General features: G+C 39.2%; 1 protein-coding gene across 1 annotated transcript in view; it reads left to right on the top strand.

The window, feature by feature from the left end:
• The window catches only part of cacna2d3a (calcium channel, voltage-dependent, alpha 2/delta subunit 3a), a 124,863-nt gene that overhangs the window by 103,691 nt on the left and 1,204 nt on the right, over window positions 1-19,968 (top strand). Inside the window, exons 27-35 of the mRNA XM_062426865.1 lie at window positions 6,617-6,678; window positions 7,051-7,095; window positions 7,187-7,249; window positions 9,145-9,215; window positions 11,294-11,369; window positions 11,514-11,566; window positions 12,785-12,840; window positions 15,458-15,569; window positions 19,781-19,893. Coding sequence (XP_062282849.1) covers window positions 6,617-6,678; window positions 7,051-7,095; window positions 7,187-7,249; window positions 9,145-9,215; window positions 11,294-11,369; window positions 11,514-11,566; window positions 12,785-12,840; window positions 15,458-15,569; window positions 19,781-19,893 — 651 coding nt within the window. The remainder of the gene's footprint in view (window positions 1-6,616; window positions 6,679-7,050; window positions 7,096-7,186; window positions 7,250-9,144; window positions 9,216-11,293; window positions 11,370-11,513; window positions 11,567-12,784; window positions 12,841-15,457; window positions 15,570-19,780; window positions 19,894-19,968) is intronic.

Genomic DNA, 19,968 nt, shown 5'->3' on the forward strand with positions numbered 1-19,968 from the left:
CTTTGTCATGAGGCAGCACTGACTCTAATATCAACCTTCATTTCCAGAATCAAAGTAGGAAGTACTGCAGCTATTAACAGTAATAATTAAGCAGCCAATAAGGAAGGTTGATTTGAATAGACAGTAAGATCAAATTGATTTAATTTATGTGGTCATATAATGCTCAACTCACACATAACTTCTATTTAGCATTCAGCAATTCACAAGCAGTATTACTTGAATAATACTAACTCCTTTGTGCCACTGCGACTCTATTCTTTACTAATTAAATTGACAGTCTCTCATTTAAAACCATGTAATCATCATTTTGTCTTTACCAGGCTGGTGGACGTTTTGCATTTTACAATGATTTAAAGGTTCAGAAATATCCAGGTGCAGGCACTCCCAGGTCTAATCTCAGGTGTGAGTCTGGTACAGTGGCTCTTGGCAGCATCTCTGTTATGATATTGTGTTGCTTGCTTCAACAATAAATGTAAAAACATGGTCAGGTTGGATAATATGACACTGTAGTGCAAAGCCCCGTGTAAATTGCATCCTTGTTAGTGGAATGAGTGTGTGTGTGTATGCAAGAATGCATACAGTCACATGTGCTTACATGTGTACACTTACTCATAAACAAACTCATATACATATAATGCTTACATGGACACACATCAACAGAAAATCAGCTCAGTGGAGCGTTGTAACAGCAGCTCTAGAATGAGGTCAACACAGGAGAATGGCTTTTTGCTCTGATGTGTCCCTCCAGCCCAAAGTACACACAGAGATGCTTATAATAGCATGCACATACAACACACAGCAAGTACTATTTTAAAATCAGATCAGTACTCCTGCCAATACCTATTTGCAACAGGAAATACTCAGAGGTAATACTAATGCACAGCAATAAACGTAACAGTGTGAATCTAAGAGTCATAAGTGAGGTTTTATAAGCAAGGTGATGTCAATATTTTCACTTAGTTATACAACAGTTTTATACAACATACTAGTCTCAGCAGCCACTTTTTCATACACACACACACACACACACACACACACACATACACACATGCACGCACCCACATACACACGCATATACAAATGTATTCATGGTGACATTCATCCCAGTGATGGAGCTTCTACCTGTCATATCTGCCAGTAGTCCTTGGGCCGCTTGCGTTCGATGTTCTTTTTAGCTCCCTTTTTGGATTCCAGTGACTGTCACTGGTTGATGATCCATTTGCCGTCACAAAGGTTGAAATGAGCTGTCCTGACTCTCATGCTGTGTAGGCTGATAATGGCCAATAGTTGGGAATCAAAGAGGCCAAGATCAACAGCAGAAACCTGTGTTGCCCTCAGGATCCCCAACACTGCCTGCGTGGGCATGAAACCCCATCAGAGCGGGCAGAACAGAGCACAGAGCTTACTGCCAGCCAGGTCTGGGAACCACTGAAGTTAGGGAGCTCTCTCTCTTGCCTCTCTCTCTCGCTCTCTGCTCGTCGCTCTCTCTCTCGTTCTCTCTCTCGCTCTCTCTCCTTCTCTCTCGCTCTCTCTCCTTCTCCTCTCTCGCTCTCTCTCGCTCTCTCTCTCTCTCTCTCTCTCTCTCTCTCTCTCTCTCTCTCTCTCTCTCTCTCTCTATCTATCTCTCTCTCTCTCTCTCTCACTATCACTCTCTCTTACTCTCTTGCTCTTTATTGCTTTTACTCTCTTACTGTCTCTCAGCATCTCTCTCTGTTTCTTGTGTTTTTTGCCTTTGTTCTTATCTTTTTCTCTTGCTTGGTTTTATTTTATTTCGGCTCCTCCATTGAATCCAAAACAACACTCTAATCATCTTGGTCTCTCTCTCTCTCTCTCTCTCTCTCTCTCTCTCTCTCTCTCCTCTCTCTCTCTCTCTCTCTCTCTCTCTCTCTCTCCTTTGTTTTGCTTGCTCACTCACTCTCCCTGTCCCCGGTTGTATTGGTAAATGTCACAGTGTGTCATCTCCCAGTGGACAGCTGTGCCTCTAAAATCTCAGGGCACACATTCACACTGACACTCACGTTTCTCCTGTACAACTCTGGCAAGAGTTGACCAACACAAAATTGGATCTGGATAACCGTGTGTCTCTCAAACACTTCAACACACAGTGAGCACAGTCAGAGGATGCTCGTTGTTGTGGCGTGCTCTGATCATATTATGCATGAGCCATGGGCAGAAGGGCTGGCAGAACACGCCCCCAGCACAGCAACATGAATGCACCAATGCACACATACACATGCACACACGCACACAGCAGGATATTAAGCTGTTGCAATAAATCTACATTGGATTTTTTATTTTATTTTTTTTGCATATAAATGGATGGACTGTTAAGCTCACGTGAGCTCATGGGTCGCTTGAAGGAGGGGCAAAACATGGGCAAAGGAGAATACAGGAAGAGATTAATGATTGAATCATTTTTAACGATTAACATGATTAAGCTCACAAGCTGACCTTGTATTGTATCGCCCAATGCTATTTGACCTGTCTATTCCATATTTTCATCCTTTGTTCTACTGAAGGGCTTAGCAATTATTTTCATTCCGGTCACATAGAAACACAAGCCATATATGTCATCAGCTTATATATAGTCAATTCATTTTCATAGAAGTGTGGAAGATATTAGCCTTGAGCAAATAATACACACTTTAGGATGCTTACAAAAACATACATGCTTGTATAGAGACTTGCACCTACACACACACACACACACACACACACACACACACACTCATCTACTACATCCACACTTGCATGCAAACTTGAGACGTCATCTCCACCTAAACAGGCAAATACTTCCTCAAATGTGTGATGACACCTTTGTATTTGCTGAAGGCTCATATTGTTGATGTGTCCAGACAATCGTTTCTGTTTGTGCTGCAACATCTAAAAATGTTCAGCATCAAGTTACATGAAATTAGGGGAGAAAATATGCGCTACTATTCCCCTTCTGATCAGAATGCCATGTATAAATACCATGTGATCTATGCATCTCCTGTGACACAGTTGAGTGATGTGGCATTAAGGGCAAACTACAGAGATGGTTTGCAAAATCTGCATAAAATCATGTCTATTAAATCTAATGGCTTATTCAGAGATCTATTAGAGCTTTGGCCAACATAGATAGATTTTTTTTAAAACTGGTTATTTTGACAGAGACTCAATAAAGGTGAGTCTAAACAAAGACACACAGCTAAGAAAGGGTCAGTGGAGCCTAAGTCGTGATGACTGCTGGCATCCTTAACAACATCCTCCTGTTCTGCTCATCCTCCGAATGGTGCTCTGCATCTTTACGTGATCCACCCCTGCGCTGTGGAGCTACGCTGCTGGACAAATCGGCCACCAAATTTGCAAATCAGTACATCTCTCAGACGTCACTGTGTGTTTGTGACACTTGTGTGTCAGTTCATGTGAGCTTGTCCTTGAGCTGTTTTTGCTGTCGTTGGGGATGTGAATCAATGCATACCCCACACTCAAACAAAGAGAAACCCACAATCATACACTCTCATGGTTGCCCTAGCTATCTATGTATTTGAGCACATAATGTACAAACACAGAATTAGATGCACCCTGATTGCAGTATATGTTTATACAATCCTTATTAGACTCTCAAATATCTGTAGGGTTTTAAAGTGGTTGTCATCTCTTCCAGCCTGGGATTGCACAGATAGGAGATTGGTGATGGGGTGGATTTGGAGTGGATTTTATGTCTCTTCATCTTTCGACTCATAAACCCAGCTCAGAGCATAAATACCCCCAAGTTCTTAAATCATACCTAGGGAAATTAAATGTTCCCCCATAGCACATAAAATTCCCAAGCATTAGTGAAACAGATTTGGGCTTTTGTCTTTTCGTTCTGAGCTGGCTTCCAGGTATCACCAACATTGGTGCACTTTTAACCTCTAATACATAATACATGTATTAGAGCAAACCCCCGCACTGCTCCCAATTGAAATTATGTTTTTGTTGTGTTTTTGGTTGCTTATTGTTTTACTTTACTATGTTTCCATCATTTATTTATTGAAGAGAGATGCCACTTTATATATGTTAATATATTTTATTTTTTATAAGTTTTATCCATTTTGAATTTCCTAATAAATTAACTATTTCAGCTTGTGTTTTCCCATCTTACATCTTCTAATTATTTGACTGTTTCATGTTTCAGAATTCACAGTTTTATTGCCTGACAACCTAAATCTGATTTCCTTAACTGTTTTGTCATTGTCAGTCACGATTTCATTTGTTTTTTACAGCTTTTTAGAATAATTATCCTGTATCTTTTATTGCTTAATAATCTAGGTTCTCCTGGTTTTATACCATTGTGTGTTTCCATTGCTGTTGCCCAGCATCTTAAATTAGCTTCTCCTCCTGGGTTTTCCATGTGGGTGTAGAAATGGTGGGCTGCTGAAAGGATCTGGCAAAAGCTTATGACGGGATAATCTGCACCTGTTCCTCTGGGCTAGGTCTAAAACAGGCCACCAGCAGCACCCCACTGCACTTAAACAATCACACAAACACACAATCACACTTAAAATGCAAACCAGTGGAATATGCTTTACTTTAAATTTTATCTTAATGTGTTGTCATCCAGTGACGCATTCTGTATTTCATTATTTTTTGAAGCCAGAGCTTCACTTCACTGTCTCTCTCACAGCAACTCATTACTGTGTCTTTACTCTATGTAAATATCATACAAACAACACAGTCACACAATCGTGCCTTTACCTGAAAAAAGACATGAGGGCTGAAAAATAATGTGGTAACAAGACAGTTACTACTTCCACTAGTATAACTACATTTACTGTATACCATTACAAATGACCCATCTGCATAATAATAATTGCTAATAAAATGCATCTACAGAATGATAATACACCTAGTGATTCATGTATGTGTGCACAATACAATGTTGCAACAGACTAACAACATTTTTTTGCAAGAATAAGAATAATTATTGTGTTGTCAAGTCAGTTTTTATCAAAAGTTGAATTATGTAATAAACAAGTTGCATCATATTATGAGGTAGACAATGATGAATACAGTATTACAAATGACTTGATACCACTTACAGTTTCAAAATACCAATACCGAAACAGTGAAATATTATCACTTATCTTATACAAATCACCTCCTAATGATTTTGTATATAATTCAGTTGTTGTTTAGTAGCTGGCTAAAAACATGATGCATACACTACAAAAAAAGTTCTACCTTCCTACGTTTAAAATTCACAACATGACTCACAAGTTCAGTATGTAGCAAGGAAATGAAATTGAAATGATGTGTCAAAACATCATATTTTTAGCTACAAAAATGGGGTTGGTCATTCAGTGCAATAAATTCCATGAGCCTCTCCACTGTTCGCTGTATTTTCTTGCTGTCTGAAGGCATTTTTTCCCCTGCTGCGCTGGCACACTTTTCTTTTTGGAGCTTATTGCCTTTATTCATGCGTGCATCTATTTCACATCCTCATGTATTATTCTTCTGCAAATTTTCATATTTAGTTTGTGGTATTTAAGCTTCTAATACTAAACCTGCCCTTGGAAAATATTATTATTATACGTATATTATTTTACGTCCTGACGGAATACATTCACACATGTAGACAACAAACAAAAGTTCATATTGTATTGCAATTTTTATCATTTCCAATACACAGTATGATCCTGTGTTTTTGCCTGAGTATACATCAGCAGTAATACTGAGTTTCATATTGGCAAATCCTAGCTCTGTGTCGAATAATAGGCCAACATCAACTAGATCCTAAAAGTCAACAAATGTCTTCATTAGCCAGTCCATATTTGTCTTACTGAGCTTTTATTTTCCAGCTGGTAAATCCATCCAAATACTGTATATTCTCTTCCATTTAGTTTACTACCTGGGGCTGCTCTGCTTTTGAATGAGTTTTTAAATGTTGCCCCCCCCCCCCCCCCCCACCCCTGTTGACCCCCAAAGCATTGCAAACTCCCACTGAGAGAAACCTAGGGTCCTCAAAGTCTTAGTAGCAGGGGGTAGTAGGAGAAAAGAGAAGTTAAAGCATGTGGTGAATGTGTCAATCTTTCCTCAGTCAACTGAAAAAGCTGACACATTTAATGCCAGAGACATTTTTTTCTGGGCATTGAATTCTGGTCGGATCTGTACATTTAGGGACCTGCTGGGAGGAGGCTTATGGAAGTAAGATCAGCTCTGTATACCATCACTGAAAATGCCTGTTGGGGTAACAACAGGGAGGCAGACTGAGGAATGAAATGGATTTCATGTGGGCACAGAGAGAGAAGTCTGGTGTGAAACTGCATTTTCAGTGTGGTTAGCAGCAATCATGTACATGTGTGTCATACAGTATCAAATACACATGTGCAAACACGCACAATAAACCCTAAACAGGCTGACATGTATATGATGCAGGCTGTAATTGCCCTTTTACCCTATTTTGTGCAGCTTCACATTTGCTCCACAACATGTGGGGGTAAATGAAAGACACTCTTTGACACTTGATGTATATTACAGTGATGATTTCTTTCTTGTCTGTAAGATGACTTCTAATGTGATAAAGATCACAGAGCATGGCGCACACATTTCCCATTGCTACATCTTAGAGGCTGTGTCGTCTGTCTTTCAGCTGTGGGCATCCAGATGAAACTGGAATTCTTTCAGAAGAAATTTTGGACAGCCAGCAGACAGGTACACATGCACATATTAACATGTACCATGTGCATTTTACAGAAATGTTGCAAGTTTTTATCTCTGTACCACATTGTTCTTACTGCCAGCTACTCATTTCCTAATGGTTTGTATTTTTGTTGTTGAAATGAAAACACGAGATTTTCCTTCATATTATGAATCATTGATGGCTCGAGGACCCTTGAACACTGTTTGAATATTTTGGTAGATATGTAAGCACGTAAAGGTCATTAGTCTGTTTCTTTCCTCTTTAAAAAAAAAAGATTTTGTGAGACAATGCATGTTTTCAGCTGACAGAAGGGATCTATGTTCTAAACCAGATAGCTTAAATATTGGTGTGACACATATGCAGAAACTTTTTTTATCTTACAGTGTGCAGCTCTAGATGGAAAATGCTCCATAAGCTGTGATGATGAGGTCAGTCACCCTAGATTTTCTCATTAAACCCTCCATGTTTCTGTCACTTTTACTTCTTACTAACACTTTAACACTTTCTTCTATTTAACAGAACATCAACTGCTACCTCATTGACAACAATGGCTTCGTTCTGGTAGCAGAAGACTATACACTGGTGAGACATGCACGCACACACATACACACACAAATAACACACAAATATACATTTACTGCTCTAGTTCTACATCTCTTTTAGTCTTTAAGTTGAAATTCAGGTGTTATTTTAACTCAAGGAGAGTTAATAGTCCATTAGCCAGTCTTGTTTGTCATACACATTGCATTTATGTATGCCAGTGTGTTCTTGCCAGATCTTCCAAGTTCAATTTAAGGAATAATATTCAGTATGAGCAATTTATCAAAATGATTGATCAGTTTATATTGAGTCAGGGTTAAGATTACCTCAAAGTAAATGTACATGTTGTGTTCCTGGTTTGTTTTCAACTGTTTTAGTAGTGCAGATTTACCTCTCACTTTTGCTTTCCTGTTATGTAATATTTTTTCTGTATCACATGTGTGATATTGTTGTTTAGACTGCTCTCAAGTAGACATGTTGGCCCTAGCATATACCCTCTGCTTAGCTGTCACTAGACATGCTGTCATTCAAGCTTTGGCTCATCTAGAAGCCACTCTGCTGGCTGTCACTGCCCTTCTCCTGCATGTTCTTTTTTTGGTCTCTCTCACTTTCTGGCTCCCATCCTTGATGTTATTTTCATTTGGAAATGATGAAGCATCTCAGTTATGTATTTATTTATTCTGGCTTTTTGGCCTTCAGGGGTATGACATGCAACACAGATCCCCCAGCTGGGAGTCAAACCATTGATGTTGCAGTCATGTGGTCCGTGCCTTAACCATTAGGTCACCAGGTCGCCGCAAATGTGTTTTATCTCATTGGTATTATTAAGGTAAAATAAATGTGATTTGTCAGAGGGTTTTTTGTTTTGTTTTGTTTCGGTGAGGTGTGATAGGTCTTGAGTAGGTTGTTCTGGGTTTAGTTGGGGATCTGCGAGGCTGTGTCATTTCAGGCCAGTTTTAGCTGTGTTATCTCTAGAAGGAGTTACAGGGTTGAGGTGCAGCTGAGGTGAGATTATGTGCCTTCCAGATTTAAAGAACTGTGGAGGATGCGGCAAGATGAAAGGTGTGGTTTACCCTCATAGAACTCTGTCTTATATGGTTAATAGATGCTAATGGTTGATAACTTAGCTTTTTTTTCGGCATCACCTGACCTGGAGCACTTTGGACAGGCAAGGAGGTAAATCCTGGTATTCAACTGTGTTACAGTCAGGTATCTCAAGGTCATAAAGCATACACAACAACTTTGCTTTTATCAAGCAAAATGTCTCTTTGCTGCTTTCTCAAATATGAAAACTTGATACTTTTGTCATATACTTGTAAATTGAAAACCTTCTGGTTTTGGACTGTTAGTCAGGCAAAGCAAGTCTTCTTTTTTTTTTGATGTCACCTTTGACTTATATATACATACTTGTGCTAAATAATTAATATATTGTCAATTTTTTTTAAAAGCCAGCTAACTACTAGTGAGAACAGGTCACGTCTTACAGGAAGTGCCACTACATGTAGCCTTAGTGGTCACAAAGCATACAGAGTCCCGGCAAAAAAAATGTTTTCTAGGTCAGCTAAATTCAAAAATGAAATGATATGCGTATCCTGTATGATACGTTTTTGGAAGCTTTATGTATGGAAGATTTCATTCTGTGTTCTGTCCCTGAAAAGACTATAATTGTTTCTGTAATGCTGATTTTTCTCTTTGGCTGTGGCCACTTAGTCATTTGGCTGAGCAGGAGGAAGGATCTTGCAAACCCATTAGCTATACAGTACTAAAAGGGATTTTGTCTGCATGCTTTAGGTTTAGGTAATTGAAGGTTTCATTCACAGATAATCCTAACTGTTTATGTGTCAACTTTTGTACCTGTTATTTCTAAGGGCGTGTTATATTTTATTATGACTAGTTTTATTAAAGAAAATCGAATCTTTTTTTTTTTCCTTTCTCAGACAGGGAAATTTTTCGGAGAAGCAGAGGGAGCTGTAATGAGTAAGCTTCTGCAGATGGGCTCTTTCAAGAGGTAAGTATTACAACCTGCATGTGTGTCGGCGTGTGACTGCACTAATGAGTGCCCGCACAAGTGTGTGTGTGTGTGTGTGTGTGTGTGTGTGTGTGTGTGTGTGTGTGTGTGTGTGTGTGTGTGTGTGTGTCTATGTGAATAATATCAGGCACACAGGCAGGCCACAGAATGAGAGCATGTCTCCATTTGCGCTGACAGCTCTTAACTTGGCCAATCGTGTTGAGCTATTGAGCGCTGACCTCTGACCCCTCGCTCAGTGGAGTCCTCCGTTTGGGGATTACAGCAAATCTTTTCCTGAAACGAAGGAATTAGAAGAAACTTGAAGTCACAGACACACACATGTACGCACAATTCACACATATACTGCTTGTTGTAGCACAGCGTTTTTCTGGAAAACGCCAGGAGCAGTGGGTGGCGACTTTCTGCAATTAATTTGGAAATTTAACCCAGGAGGATACCATTCTCAGTATAACAGAACAGATTGTTGTTTGACTGTGGAGTCAAACTGTTATGGTCTAACATTTGTGGAATTTTAACTTAACTTAGGTCCACAGTTAAGCATAAATTTAGATTGCACAGGAGCTTACAACCACATTTTCAATACTGCAGCAGCACTGTACCCGGTGTTCAGTTCTGCCTTTGGGACGTGGGTGAGGTGATTTTTGCCATGCTGTCTCAGTGTATAAAAATCACGGGTGACAAATCATCACACAAGTAGACAACCACGCCTGTTTATCATGGGGATGAACCTCATACCTCAAATGGTTTACAGTCCCACTCGTAAAAACAAAGAGGCTTACAAGTGCTTTCACTGAAATTTTAATGTCAGTTGATGAGGGATTGTTTGAAATTGAGGACGACGTATGATGAATGAATAGTACGACTTGTGTCGGTGAAGTATTAGCATGATGAGTAATAGAGCTTATACTAATGAATCCAGTATGATCTGTGTTAACCCAGTGCCATCTGTAGAGAATTAATGTGCTATGTTGATGCACAGTTTCTGTCTTGATTAAAAAACATTGAAGAGGTTTTAAAGTCCACCGCTTAAAGTCGACACAAGCTGTCAGCCTGAATATATCTGTCAGCGTCAAGACTGTTGATGAGGACAAATGTAAATGAATTATTTTCAGCTCAGTTTGAATTATCATCTTTTCAAACAATCAAAGGGAAATCAATTAAAATGTTGAATGTGGCACCCATGCAAAGAAAGTGACGGGCATGCTCCATCCACACACACACACACACACACACACACACACACACACACACACACACACACACACACACACACACACACACATACATCATAATCACACACTCATACACACACATTACATTGGTATAAGTTTGCTGCTAACACCATTATGTGGCCTGGCTTAGTGCTAATTGGTTCCTGGCGGTGTGTTGGAGCTGTGTGTCACCAGGACTGTGACTGAGGTTTGAACATTGCCCAGGGCTGCGGATAGACTGAGCCCACTCAAACGTCACACACATGCTCGCACACACGTTCACACACAAAGTATTGTCAAGTTTATAGGAACATGTCCAAATGTGAAAGAGAGTCCAGTCTGTGTGTATGTGTGTGTTATACACCCCTTTGATGACCTCACCCAGACAGACCCAGACCTCACACCCTCAGGGTCTACTAAGCCCTTAAATCCTCCGATATCCCCCCCAATATCCCCAAATCATCTACACACACACACCCACCTTCTGACATCACTTTGTGGAACCTCTCGGGAAGCTCTTGGCTTTGAGTTGCTTTCCTTTCCCCTTCTTGCCACATACATCCAATATATTATCCAAAGGTAAAGCAGCAGTTATAGCAGAGGTGGGATCTTTCCTTCCTGCTCCCACACAGCAGTCCAAAAAGCCCTACAGGCATGTAATAGTATAGAGAATGTGTGAATTAACTCGTTTATTATCTTATGCGAATTATATTTTGCTTAAAAAAGGATTACTTATAAAAAGTCAAATCTATAAAAATATTCTATCTATCTCTGCTTCACTTTATCTCTATTTCTAACCCTTCTGTCTCACTCTCTATCTTCTATTTTCTATCTTTATCTCTTCAGGGTCACTCTGTATGACTACCAGGCTCTATGTTGGGTCTATTCAGAGAGAAGTGACAGTGGACACACACTGTTGGATGTGAGTACTGCATTTTTTTCACACTGTTCGACCTCTTGCAAATGCCTGGATTGTATGTAGTGTACGGTGCTCATTCTAAGTTAGTACTTAATGTCGTGTGTTATTAGTATTTGAGCAATATTTTCTTTTTCTCTTTCTCTTCAGCCTTACTTTGCTTTCTTCTCAGCTGTGAAGTGGATCCTTACTGAGCTTGTCATGTAAGACTTGTGTAGTGTTGCATGTCTGTTTGTAATAACATACCCTGGCTCCATACATGTTCTTCTGTGGACTCGTATGGTGGCCTCTCCTGTCAGATCAGGTTAACTGTGTGTGTTTGTGAGTATATATCAACTGTATTTTTGTTTATGAGTCCCTCCACATGTACGTCAACGTGATCATCAGTGATCATGAGCGGTAATGGCTACCTGATGTTTCCTGTAGTGCGGGTACTCCTGTGATGCTGTGTTGTGGTTACTGATTCTTGCTGGGTGGTCTGTTGTCGCCAAAGTGCATCATGGGAGGATTAAGCTGTCAGTGCTTATTTTATTGCCTGTCAAAGTTCAGAAAATTGAGTGTCTTTGTAATATTAATGATGGTTTGATTTATGGGTTTAATTTTCCATCATTGTTTCACTTACGATTCATCAACTTAAAATTAATTGCATACGGCTGACAGAAACTTGACTACTGCATGTAAAAATTCAAGCTGAAGACTTGAAACAGACATTCAATTCACACCACATGCAAATCACTAAAAACAGTACATACAGTACATACTACACCATATTGATCAGTACACAAGTGGTAAGCCCTACACTGAGGCACCTTGACATCAGTTAAACATATGTAATGAATTTGTGAGCATGTTCACCTGAATATATACAGAACAGCAGTGTTAAAAATAGTTAATATCATTAATTAAGTCATCTGTTATTAGGAAATACTAATTAACAATTGTCTTTACAATTCATTTTTACTACATTATTTTTTTGGATTTACATTCGTGACACTGATCAGTGCTGACGGGAGAAAGTAATCAGCTGTATACATAAAATTAATTATGAGATGAAGAAAACAGAACCTGTTTTACAAGCATATAAACTTGAATTCAATACCAATCTACATGCTCTTGTAGGCATACCAATAAGCAAGAAGTGTCAATAGGTGTTAAACATAAACACACATTTTTTGGACGATTTATTTGATTCATAGTTTATAAGAGGCACATGGATATGGTGGAACTGGGACTGTGATAACAAAGAATCAAATATCTGCTATAGTTGCTTTTAAAGCCAAATTTATTTTCTTTTTTTTATTCCCCACTGCAGAAACTTTTACTGTGTTGGTGAAGCATGACTGGCAGTAGAGTGTGTTACAGTATATATTATATAAGCATGTGGAGTGTATTGTTAAGGTCGATGTTTTCTCCATATTTAGATTCTTAGTCGAGTTCAACTTGTACAGCTGGTGGCACTCTGATCTCATAGCTAAAGGTAAGAACACACTCTTTGGGAATTTGCTTGTTCTCTCTCTGTCTATAACAAACTCTATCATACAATGTTCATAGAATCTGAAAAAATTGTTATCATTAATGATATATATATATTTATTTTTTATAAATCAGTTAATTTTCTCTGTAATTTTGTGTAACTACAACGTACTAAATTTGAAAAATGGTACTGTAGCAATTTGAAGATTACTACCATTTTTACCACTATGCATTTTAAAAAATATTTTTACTTAAGCAAAGCAGGCCTGAATTACATTACAATCAATGATTGTTAAAAGTGGTCTAAGTATTTTTACCATGTTGAATTTTACTCTCAGAAACTGAAATAAAAAGGTAAAATTAGTTTATTTGATTGTCATGAAAAGGATTTTAAATTCCAGAAACAGCAGATAATCACTGATAAAACAAACAAATTTACCTCAAAAACAACAGAACAACATTAGACAGAAAAGAAACAAAGAAACTGCAAACTGTAAAATGTTCAAAAGTTACACATTTACCCCATTTTAAAAACTGGCAGATGGTCTCACAGATGTGTTAGTTCCCAAAAAAAGATCTGTAATTAATTCATCTAGTCCTTTTTAATGCAATACCTACTATAAAACTATCTCAAAGCTCGTATTTTAACATAACCTTGTGCTGTCGTAAACGAAAAAGGCCAAATTCTTTTGGTTGCTTGGTTTTTTTTTGGGAGGGGGGGGTTGGTTTAAAAAAAAAAAAGTTTAAATAGTTTTTGCATAAATCTTTCCTGTTTCGCAAAGAAGAGGAAACAAATTAGGTCATCAATTATACATCTGCCAGTGAAAACATTAACATTTTTTTAAATGAAAAATAAAATAACCGTTTCTTTTCTAAATTAATTGAATTTGATATATCTGAAAATTCACTCAGCAGAATGAAACCTACTCTGACCCATTAACAAAGTTCATTTCAGGCAGAATAAACAGCCAGTGTCCTCAGCACTGACCTCCTGTCTTCATCTTCACCATCTCCCCTCCATTTCCTCTCGGTCAGAGTCAATGTGACCACTGGAAAAACAGAATAAAGAGGCACAATCCAAAACCTAAAAGTAAAAATGGCAGAACATGAGATTACCTCAAGTGACCTCAGTTTTAGAGAGGGTGTGTGTGTGAGTGTTTTTGTGTGTGTGCGCGCATGTCTGTCTGCACACACATTTATATTTGTTTGTGTGTCCAGAGGGGTTATACTTGATGTTTTTATGATCTGTAAGGATGTGTGTCATATTGGTAGTGGTGGGAAGTAATATCCGCTTTATAAAAGGAGAAAAAAGGCCTCTTTCTCTCTCTCTCTCCCTCTCTGTCTCTCTCTCTCTCTCTCTCTCTGTCTCTCTCTCTCTCTCTCTCTCTCTCTCTCTCTCTCTCTCTCTCTCTCTCTCTCTCTCTCTCTCTCTCTCTCTCTCTCTCACCTCTCTCATTCTGTCTTTCTTTCTGTATTTCTCTTCCTTTTCTTTATTTTTCTGTCTCAATTTCTTCCGTGCACACATACTCCTGTGATTCCTGCCGAGTTATGAACACTGTGATGCCTAACGCTTTATAGAGTGTCGAATACTGTTTGCCTGTCTGGAATTAAAGCCTCTTTAAGCAGCATTTTGTAATATTAATTCCAGCCAAAACTAATATGAAAATGTTTAGTATGTGAAAGTGGGAGAGAGAGAGAGAGAGACAGAGAGAGAGAGAGAGAGAGAAGGAGAGAGAGACAGAGAGAGAGAGAGAGAACCACAAAATGAAAGTCTATAAAATGCTTTCCTTGCACACTCTTATCCTGAATGAAGTAAAGCTGGGCATTGCTGCTCGCCAAGCAGTCGAGACAATTTCACAGCTGGCTAGCCTCAGGTCTTAGCAGCACTTTCTATATCTTTTTACAATAGAGACATAGGCCTGCGACACACAGCTGAAACACCCCAATTTCGCAGCTCGTAACCCAATCTACACAGCCTATCAAGCTGAACTAATCCCAGACGTTTATACATGTCGGCTGTGTTTCTCGCAAGCATATAGTATATATACAGCTGTACCCACACACACACACACACACACACACACACATGCTCTGACACAATAATACTGCACTGCTGACACCCAGTAATTAAAGCACTCAGATCACACACATAATCCACCATCTTTAGAAATCTGGGTTGTAAAGATGTGTGTAGCTTGTGTGAGTTTATAAAATAGGACCACATATCTTTATGTTTAATATGCAAATTAGGATTACATTAACCTCTGATTTAATAAAAGTGCTTCAAAATGGACCCAAGTAGAAACCCCCCCCCCCCCCCCAACACCCTCTCCACGTTGTAGCATTATTTCAGGCCTCTGGGTGGCAGGAGAGTTCAAGTAATGTTATGGGAATGTCTGGCCTAAATTTACACTGGAAATATCTCCAGCAGGACAAGAGGCAGCCCTGGTTCAGAAATCCTGTTTTCTTTCAAACTTGTATATTTGCAAGGATGTGGTGTGTTTGCTAGCAATCTATTTGCACAACTATTTTAAATATATACTTGACTCTGAAATGGATAGTTCCATGAATTTCTCACCAGCTCTTTCCCTCTTTTTCCATTTCCTCTTTCCTCTGTCCAGCTCAGAGGATAGGTCGTACCATGGTACCATGTGACACAGAGTACCCAGCCTTTGTCTCCGAGAGAACCATCAAAGAGAACACAGGAAACATCGACTGTGATGGCTGCATCAAGTACGAGACACACAAAGACATATGTGAACATATTTGAACAATACAGAAGCAACAGCAATCACAATCTGAATATCTATCCACTGTAAAATAACTTGGATATCAGCTGGCCGCGGGGCTCCATGAAACAAGCTAACAATGAAAAATGAATTATCCAGTTAACTCTAAACTTCGGCGAAATATTTTCATTTATGTAATTCCTGATAATGAGAAACATGTTTAAATCATTTGTTGTCTGTTAAAAACACTTTTATCCAGGCAATCCATTAGAGACACACAGACACTGACTCTGTCCTCCGGCAGTTTGAAATACAACGCATTTAGAGATGAGGGAGAGAGGTGGAAAAAAAGGCTTCCTTTAAAAATGGGAAAATGAGTGTGGTCCCCATTAACAATTTGCAATTGTGGGGTGTTCTCTGGATCCCTCCAATGGGCCCTTCATTGCTCCCAGCTGTGGAACTGCCAGGGAAGCTCAGAACCCTGTGTTGGTGTGTGTGTGTGTGTGTGTGTGTGTGTGTGTGTGTGTGTGTGTGTGTGTGTGTGTGTGTGTGTGTGTGTGTGTGTGTGTGTGTGTGTGTGTGTGTGTGTGTGTGTACATGCATGTTTGCACATGAGTGCGTGTTTTCCTTGTGTGTCTGCTGCCGGTACAGCCCCACAAGGTCAGCAGGGTCACCACTGCCCTGGGTGCCAGGAGTAAAATGCGGTTGGGGATGCAGTCAGACCCCAAACACACATATTGTAGCACCCTCTCATACACACACACACATACACACACACACACACACACACACACACACACACACAAACACACACACGACAGAAGTGTGCTTCAGAGATGAATGGTCTCATCTCCAATGATGACACCAGAACCATGATTATCAGGCATGGCTCTGAGCAACATGCAGCGTTCAGATAAATCTTTTTTAAAGCACAATGAATTCGACAAAAGTAAAATTAGTAAATACGTTTTTATTTCAGTTATGTGGAATTTTATAGCTCATATTAGTAATAGAGGATATTGGTGATAAACATCTGTTTCACGTTACAGGCTGACTGAGACCTTTCTCTCATATTTTCATTGGGACGTGTGTGTGCTTTATGCTTTAGGAAATATATCCTAAGCTGTTGCCTATAAAACCTCTCTTTACCGTATTTTTACTGTGTGTGTGTGTGTGTGAGTGTGAGTGTTATGTCAGTATTTGTATTTGTCCATTACTTCCTGATGGGTGAGACAGAGTGACAAAACACAAGAAACATTGAAATGTAGTGAGTTTGTATAATACTGTAAGTGGCCCTACAGATTGATTTACCTCTATTAATGCATTGCCAGCCTCTCTAGAATGTAACATGAGATTTTGGACAGAGTGTGTCATGTCTCTATCCAAAGAAGGTCTTCAAGGGGATTATTAGCAACAATACTAACAGCCATATATCCTACAGCTCCATATGCTCCCTTTCTTTCTCTCGACCATCCCAGACGAGTCATGTCGCTAAAAGAGAGAGGTTCAAAGTTGCAATGAGCTACAACTTCAGCGCTGAAGTTTCATCTGTTAGAGATTCTTGAAACATGTCTGTCTTTTCTCCCAGGTCACCATAATAATCATGGTCTGTAGGTTATTAAACGTTTTTAATTATAATTCAATATTTAATTTCCTTCACACTGCTGTTTCAAACTGATTTTAGTGCCTCATAAAACATAATCTAAACATAAACATAGAATAGAATTGATTTAACAATTTTTATAGATCCAGATAATTCTAATAATGTTTGACTTTCAGTGATATATATTTGTGTCTAAATAATAATTATGTTTGTTTATATCAGTCATAAACAGATGAGTGCTGATTATTTTCATTTCAAATAAATGTAATATTTTTACATAATTAATCAAGTTCCAGTAATTATGGTCTTTCTTTCTTTTTTTTTTACACATTTGATGATACGTTGAGTTGAATTATTTTACTATTAATTAAGAAGTTTGAATATGTTACTTGCCAGAATCTTTTGTTATAATCTTTATCTACATTTACACCAATAGCAACTGGAAGATAGAAATCCAAATATCATCTTAAACTCTCTTTTTTGAGTCCCCCTACTTGTGTACATTGGAATCGTGTTAAATGTGTTTAAAAGGCTTAAAAAGAGAATACTGTAATCCGGATGCCTGTTTTCCCCCAAAAGTAATAAGAGAAATGGAAATAAATTGAAAGCATTACTCTGAAAACTGGCCAGTCTGTTTGTTGAGACTTTACTGGAGCAATGTCAACTCACTGAATTAGTAATTGTTAAATTACACGCAGTAATTACTGGTTATATTTCTCAAATGTGATGACAGATATTTCTGAAAACCATGCCGTGCATGCACTTATGGTTAAGTTATGCAATGATTAAACTGTTGGAAAAATGTGAACATTCAAGAAAAAATTGCTACATTTCTGCATCAAAAGCAAAGCTTTCAAACTTTATTAAGTCCAGAGAATGATCATCACCTTATCACAGCTTTTACCCATAAAATACGTTTCTGTACATTTGACACTGGAGAGATAAAAACTTTTCCGTCATGATCAAAAAGTGTTGATAAGCAGTGTTTTATCAGCCTCAGCTACAGATGTGTGAAGTGTTTTGTCAGAACTTTGAGAAGAAGACATGTTCTGTCACCAAGTGTGTGTGTCTTCATATTTTCCTAAAATACATCTATCTATCTAGTTTTTAATTTCTTTCCGTCTTTACTGCCACTTTCTTTCTATCTGTCAATACAAGAGTCCTCTGTGTCTGCCATTCTCTTCTTTTTTCTGAGAAACTTTGGTTGTCAGTTTCTTTACAGTCTACGTGTTAATGAGCGTATGCATTGATGTCTGTTCTGTGTATCTTTGCATACTGTACACATCCTTGTCTGTGTGTGTGTGTGTGTGTGTGTGTGTGTGTGTGTGTGTGTGTGTGTGTGTGTGTGTGTGTGTGTGTGTGTGTGTGTGTGTGTGTGTGTGTGTGTGTGTGTGTGTGTGAATTCATATGTGGTGTAGTGCTCCCTTTTCCAGCACTGGGTATATTCAAGGCCAGCAGCTGTGCTGTCAGGATGTGTTTAAGTCTTTTTCTCCAAGAACACTTGCTCTGCTTTCTATCAGTGGGCTGAGCTGGGCCGGCCCAGCGCCGTTCAGGGGTGAGCACGGATTATTAAACATCAGCAGATCCTAATTCACCCTGATTGGGACTGGCTTGGCTGTACTGAGCTGGTCTGGTTGGGTTTGGTTGGTCACGGTGGGATAACTGTATTAGAGTGCGGTGGATTGGTGCTACTTAGGGATTGGAGGCTGTTTGTGGTCAGATTAAATTGGTCATAGTATTAAATTAGCATGGATGAAGATATTCCTGTAGATACTAGGTTCTTTTGGGACCTACCAGGTCTCTACCTCTCTGTTTTAGTTCCTGTTCTCCTTCACTAGAGTTGAGAAAGTGTGTGCAAGTATATTTTTGCATCTGTGTGTGTTCACTCAGTCATACGTGCGTGTTGTCATACGTGTCTGATAAATGCCTTGCCGTAAACTCGATAAATCACCCAGCTGCGGCAGAAGAGAGCAGAAGAGAAGCAAGAGATAAAGAAAGAGAGGGTGACAGAAAGAAGAGATCATTTTTACGACCCCTCTTCTTCATAAAGCTTATCCTCGGTCATAAATCATTGGCCAGGAGGCCGAGGCGAGGCCTGATCTCTCAGGCCAGTAAAATGCAGCCATGGGAAGCTATGAGACACAAAAGTGTGGTTCCCATTTTACTCCCTTTGCAGTGTTTTATATTCGGCAACACTTCAACGGTGCTTGCTTTGGATAGGATATAGCAAAGACAAAAGAGAAAGAAAGGAAGAGTTTGAGGGAAAAGAAGGGGATGGAGTGAGTTAGAGAAGTATGTGCATACTTTATATGTGTTTCTGTTGGTGTAAGTCCGTGCATGTCTCTATGTTTATTGACAGCTGGCAGTGAGACAAGTCATCCTCTTGACATGCATCCAGTGGTGTCTCTTCAGTGCTTCTCCCTTCCACCAGGGGAGAATGTGAACATTCATAACACAAATACTTTGACACACATGGAAATTTACATCATACCCATGTGCCTTGTCTACTTGCCAATCTAGTTCTCAATCCTCCCTCCCTCCCTCTCTCCCTCCCTTTCCCTTCTTCCTTCCTCATCTTTTTTGTGTCTGGCTGTCTGTGCTGTGATTGGCAGGTCCTTTGTGATCCAGCAGATCCCCAGCAGTAATCTCTTCATGGTGGTGGTGGACAACAAGTGTGACTGCAGCATGTTCGAGCCAATCACCATGGACCCCATCGAAATCATGTATATCCTTTACTGGACACAGACTGCTGGGGGAGGGGGGATTGAGCACAGGAGATTTTGGGCTCTGGATATCATCA

This window comes from Scomber scombrus, chromosome 10 (assembly GCF_963691925.1).
Source record: "Scomber scombrus chromosome 10, fScoSco1.1, whole genome shotgun sequence".
In the NCBI taxonomy this organism is placed as follows: Eukaryota; Metazoa; Chordata; class Actinopteri; order Scombriformes; family Scombridae; genus Scomber; species Scomber scombrus.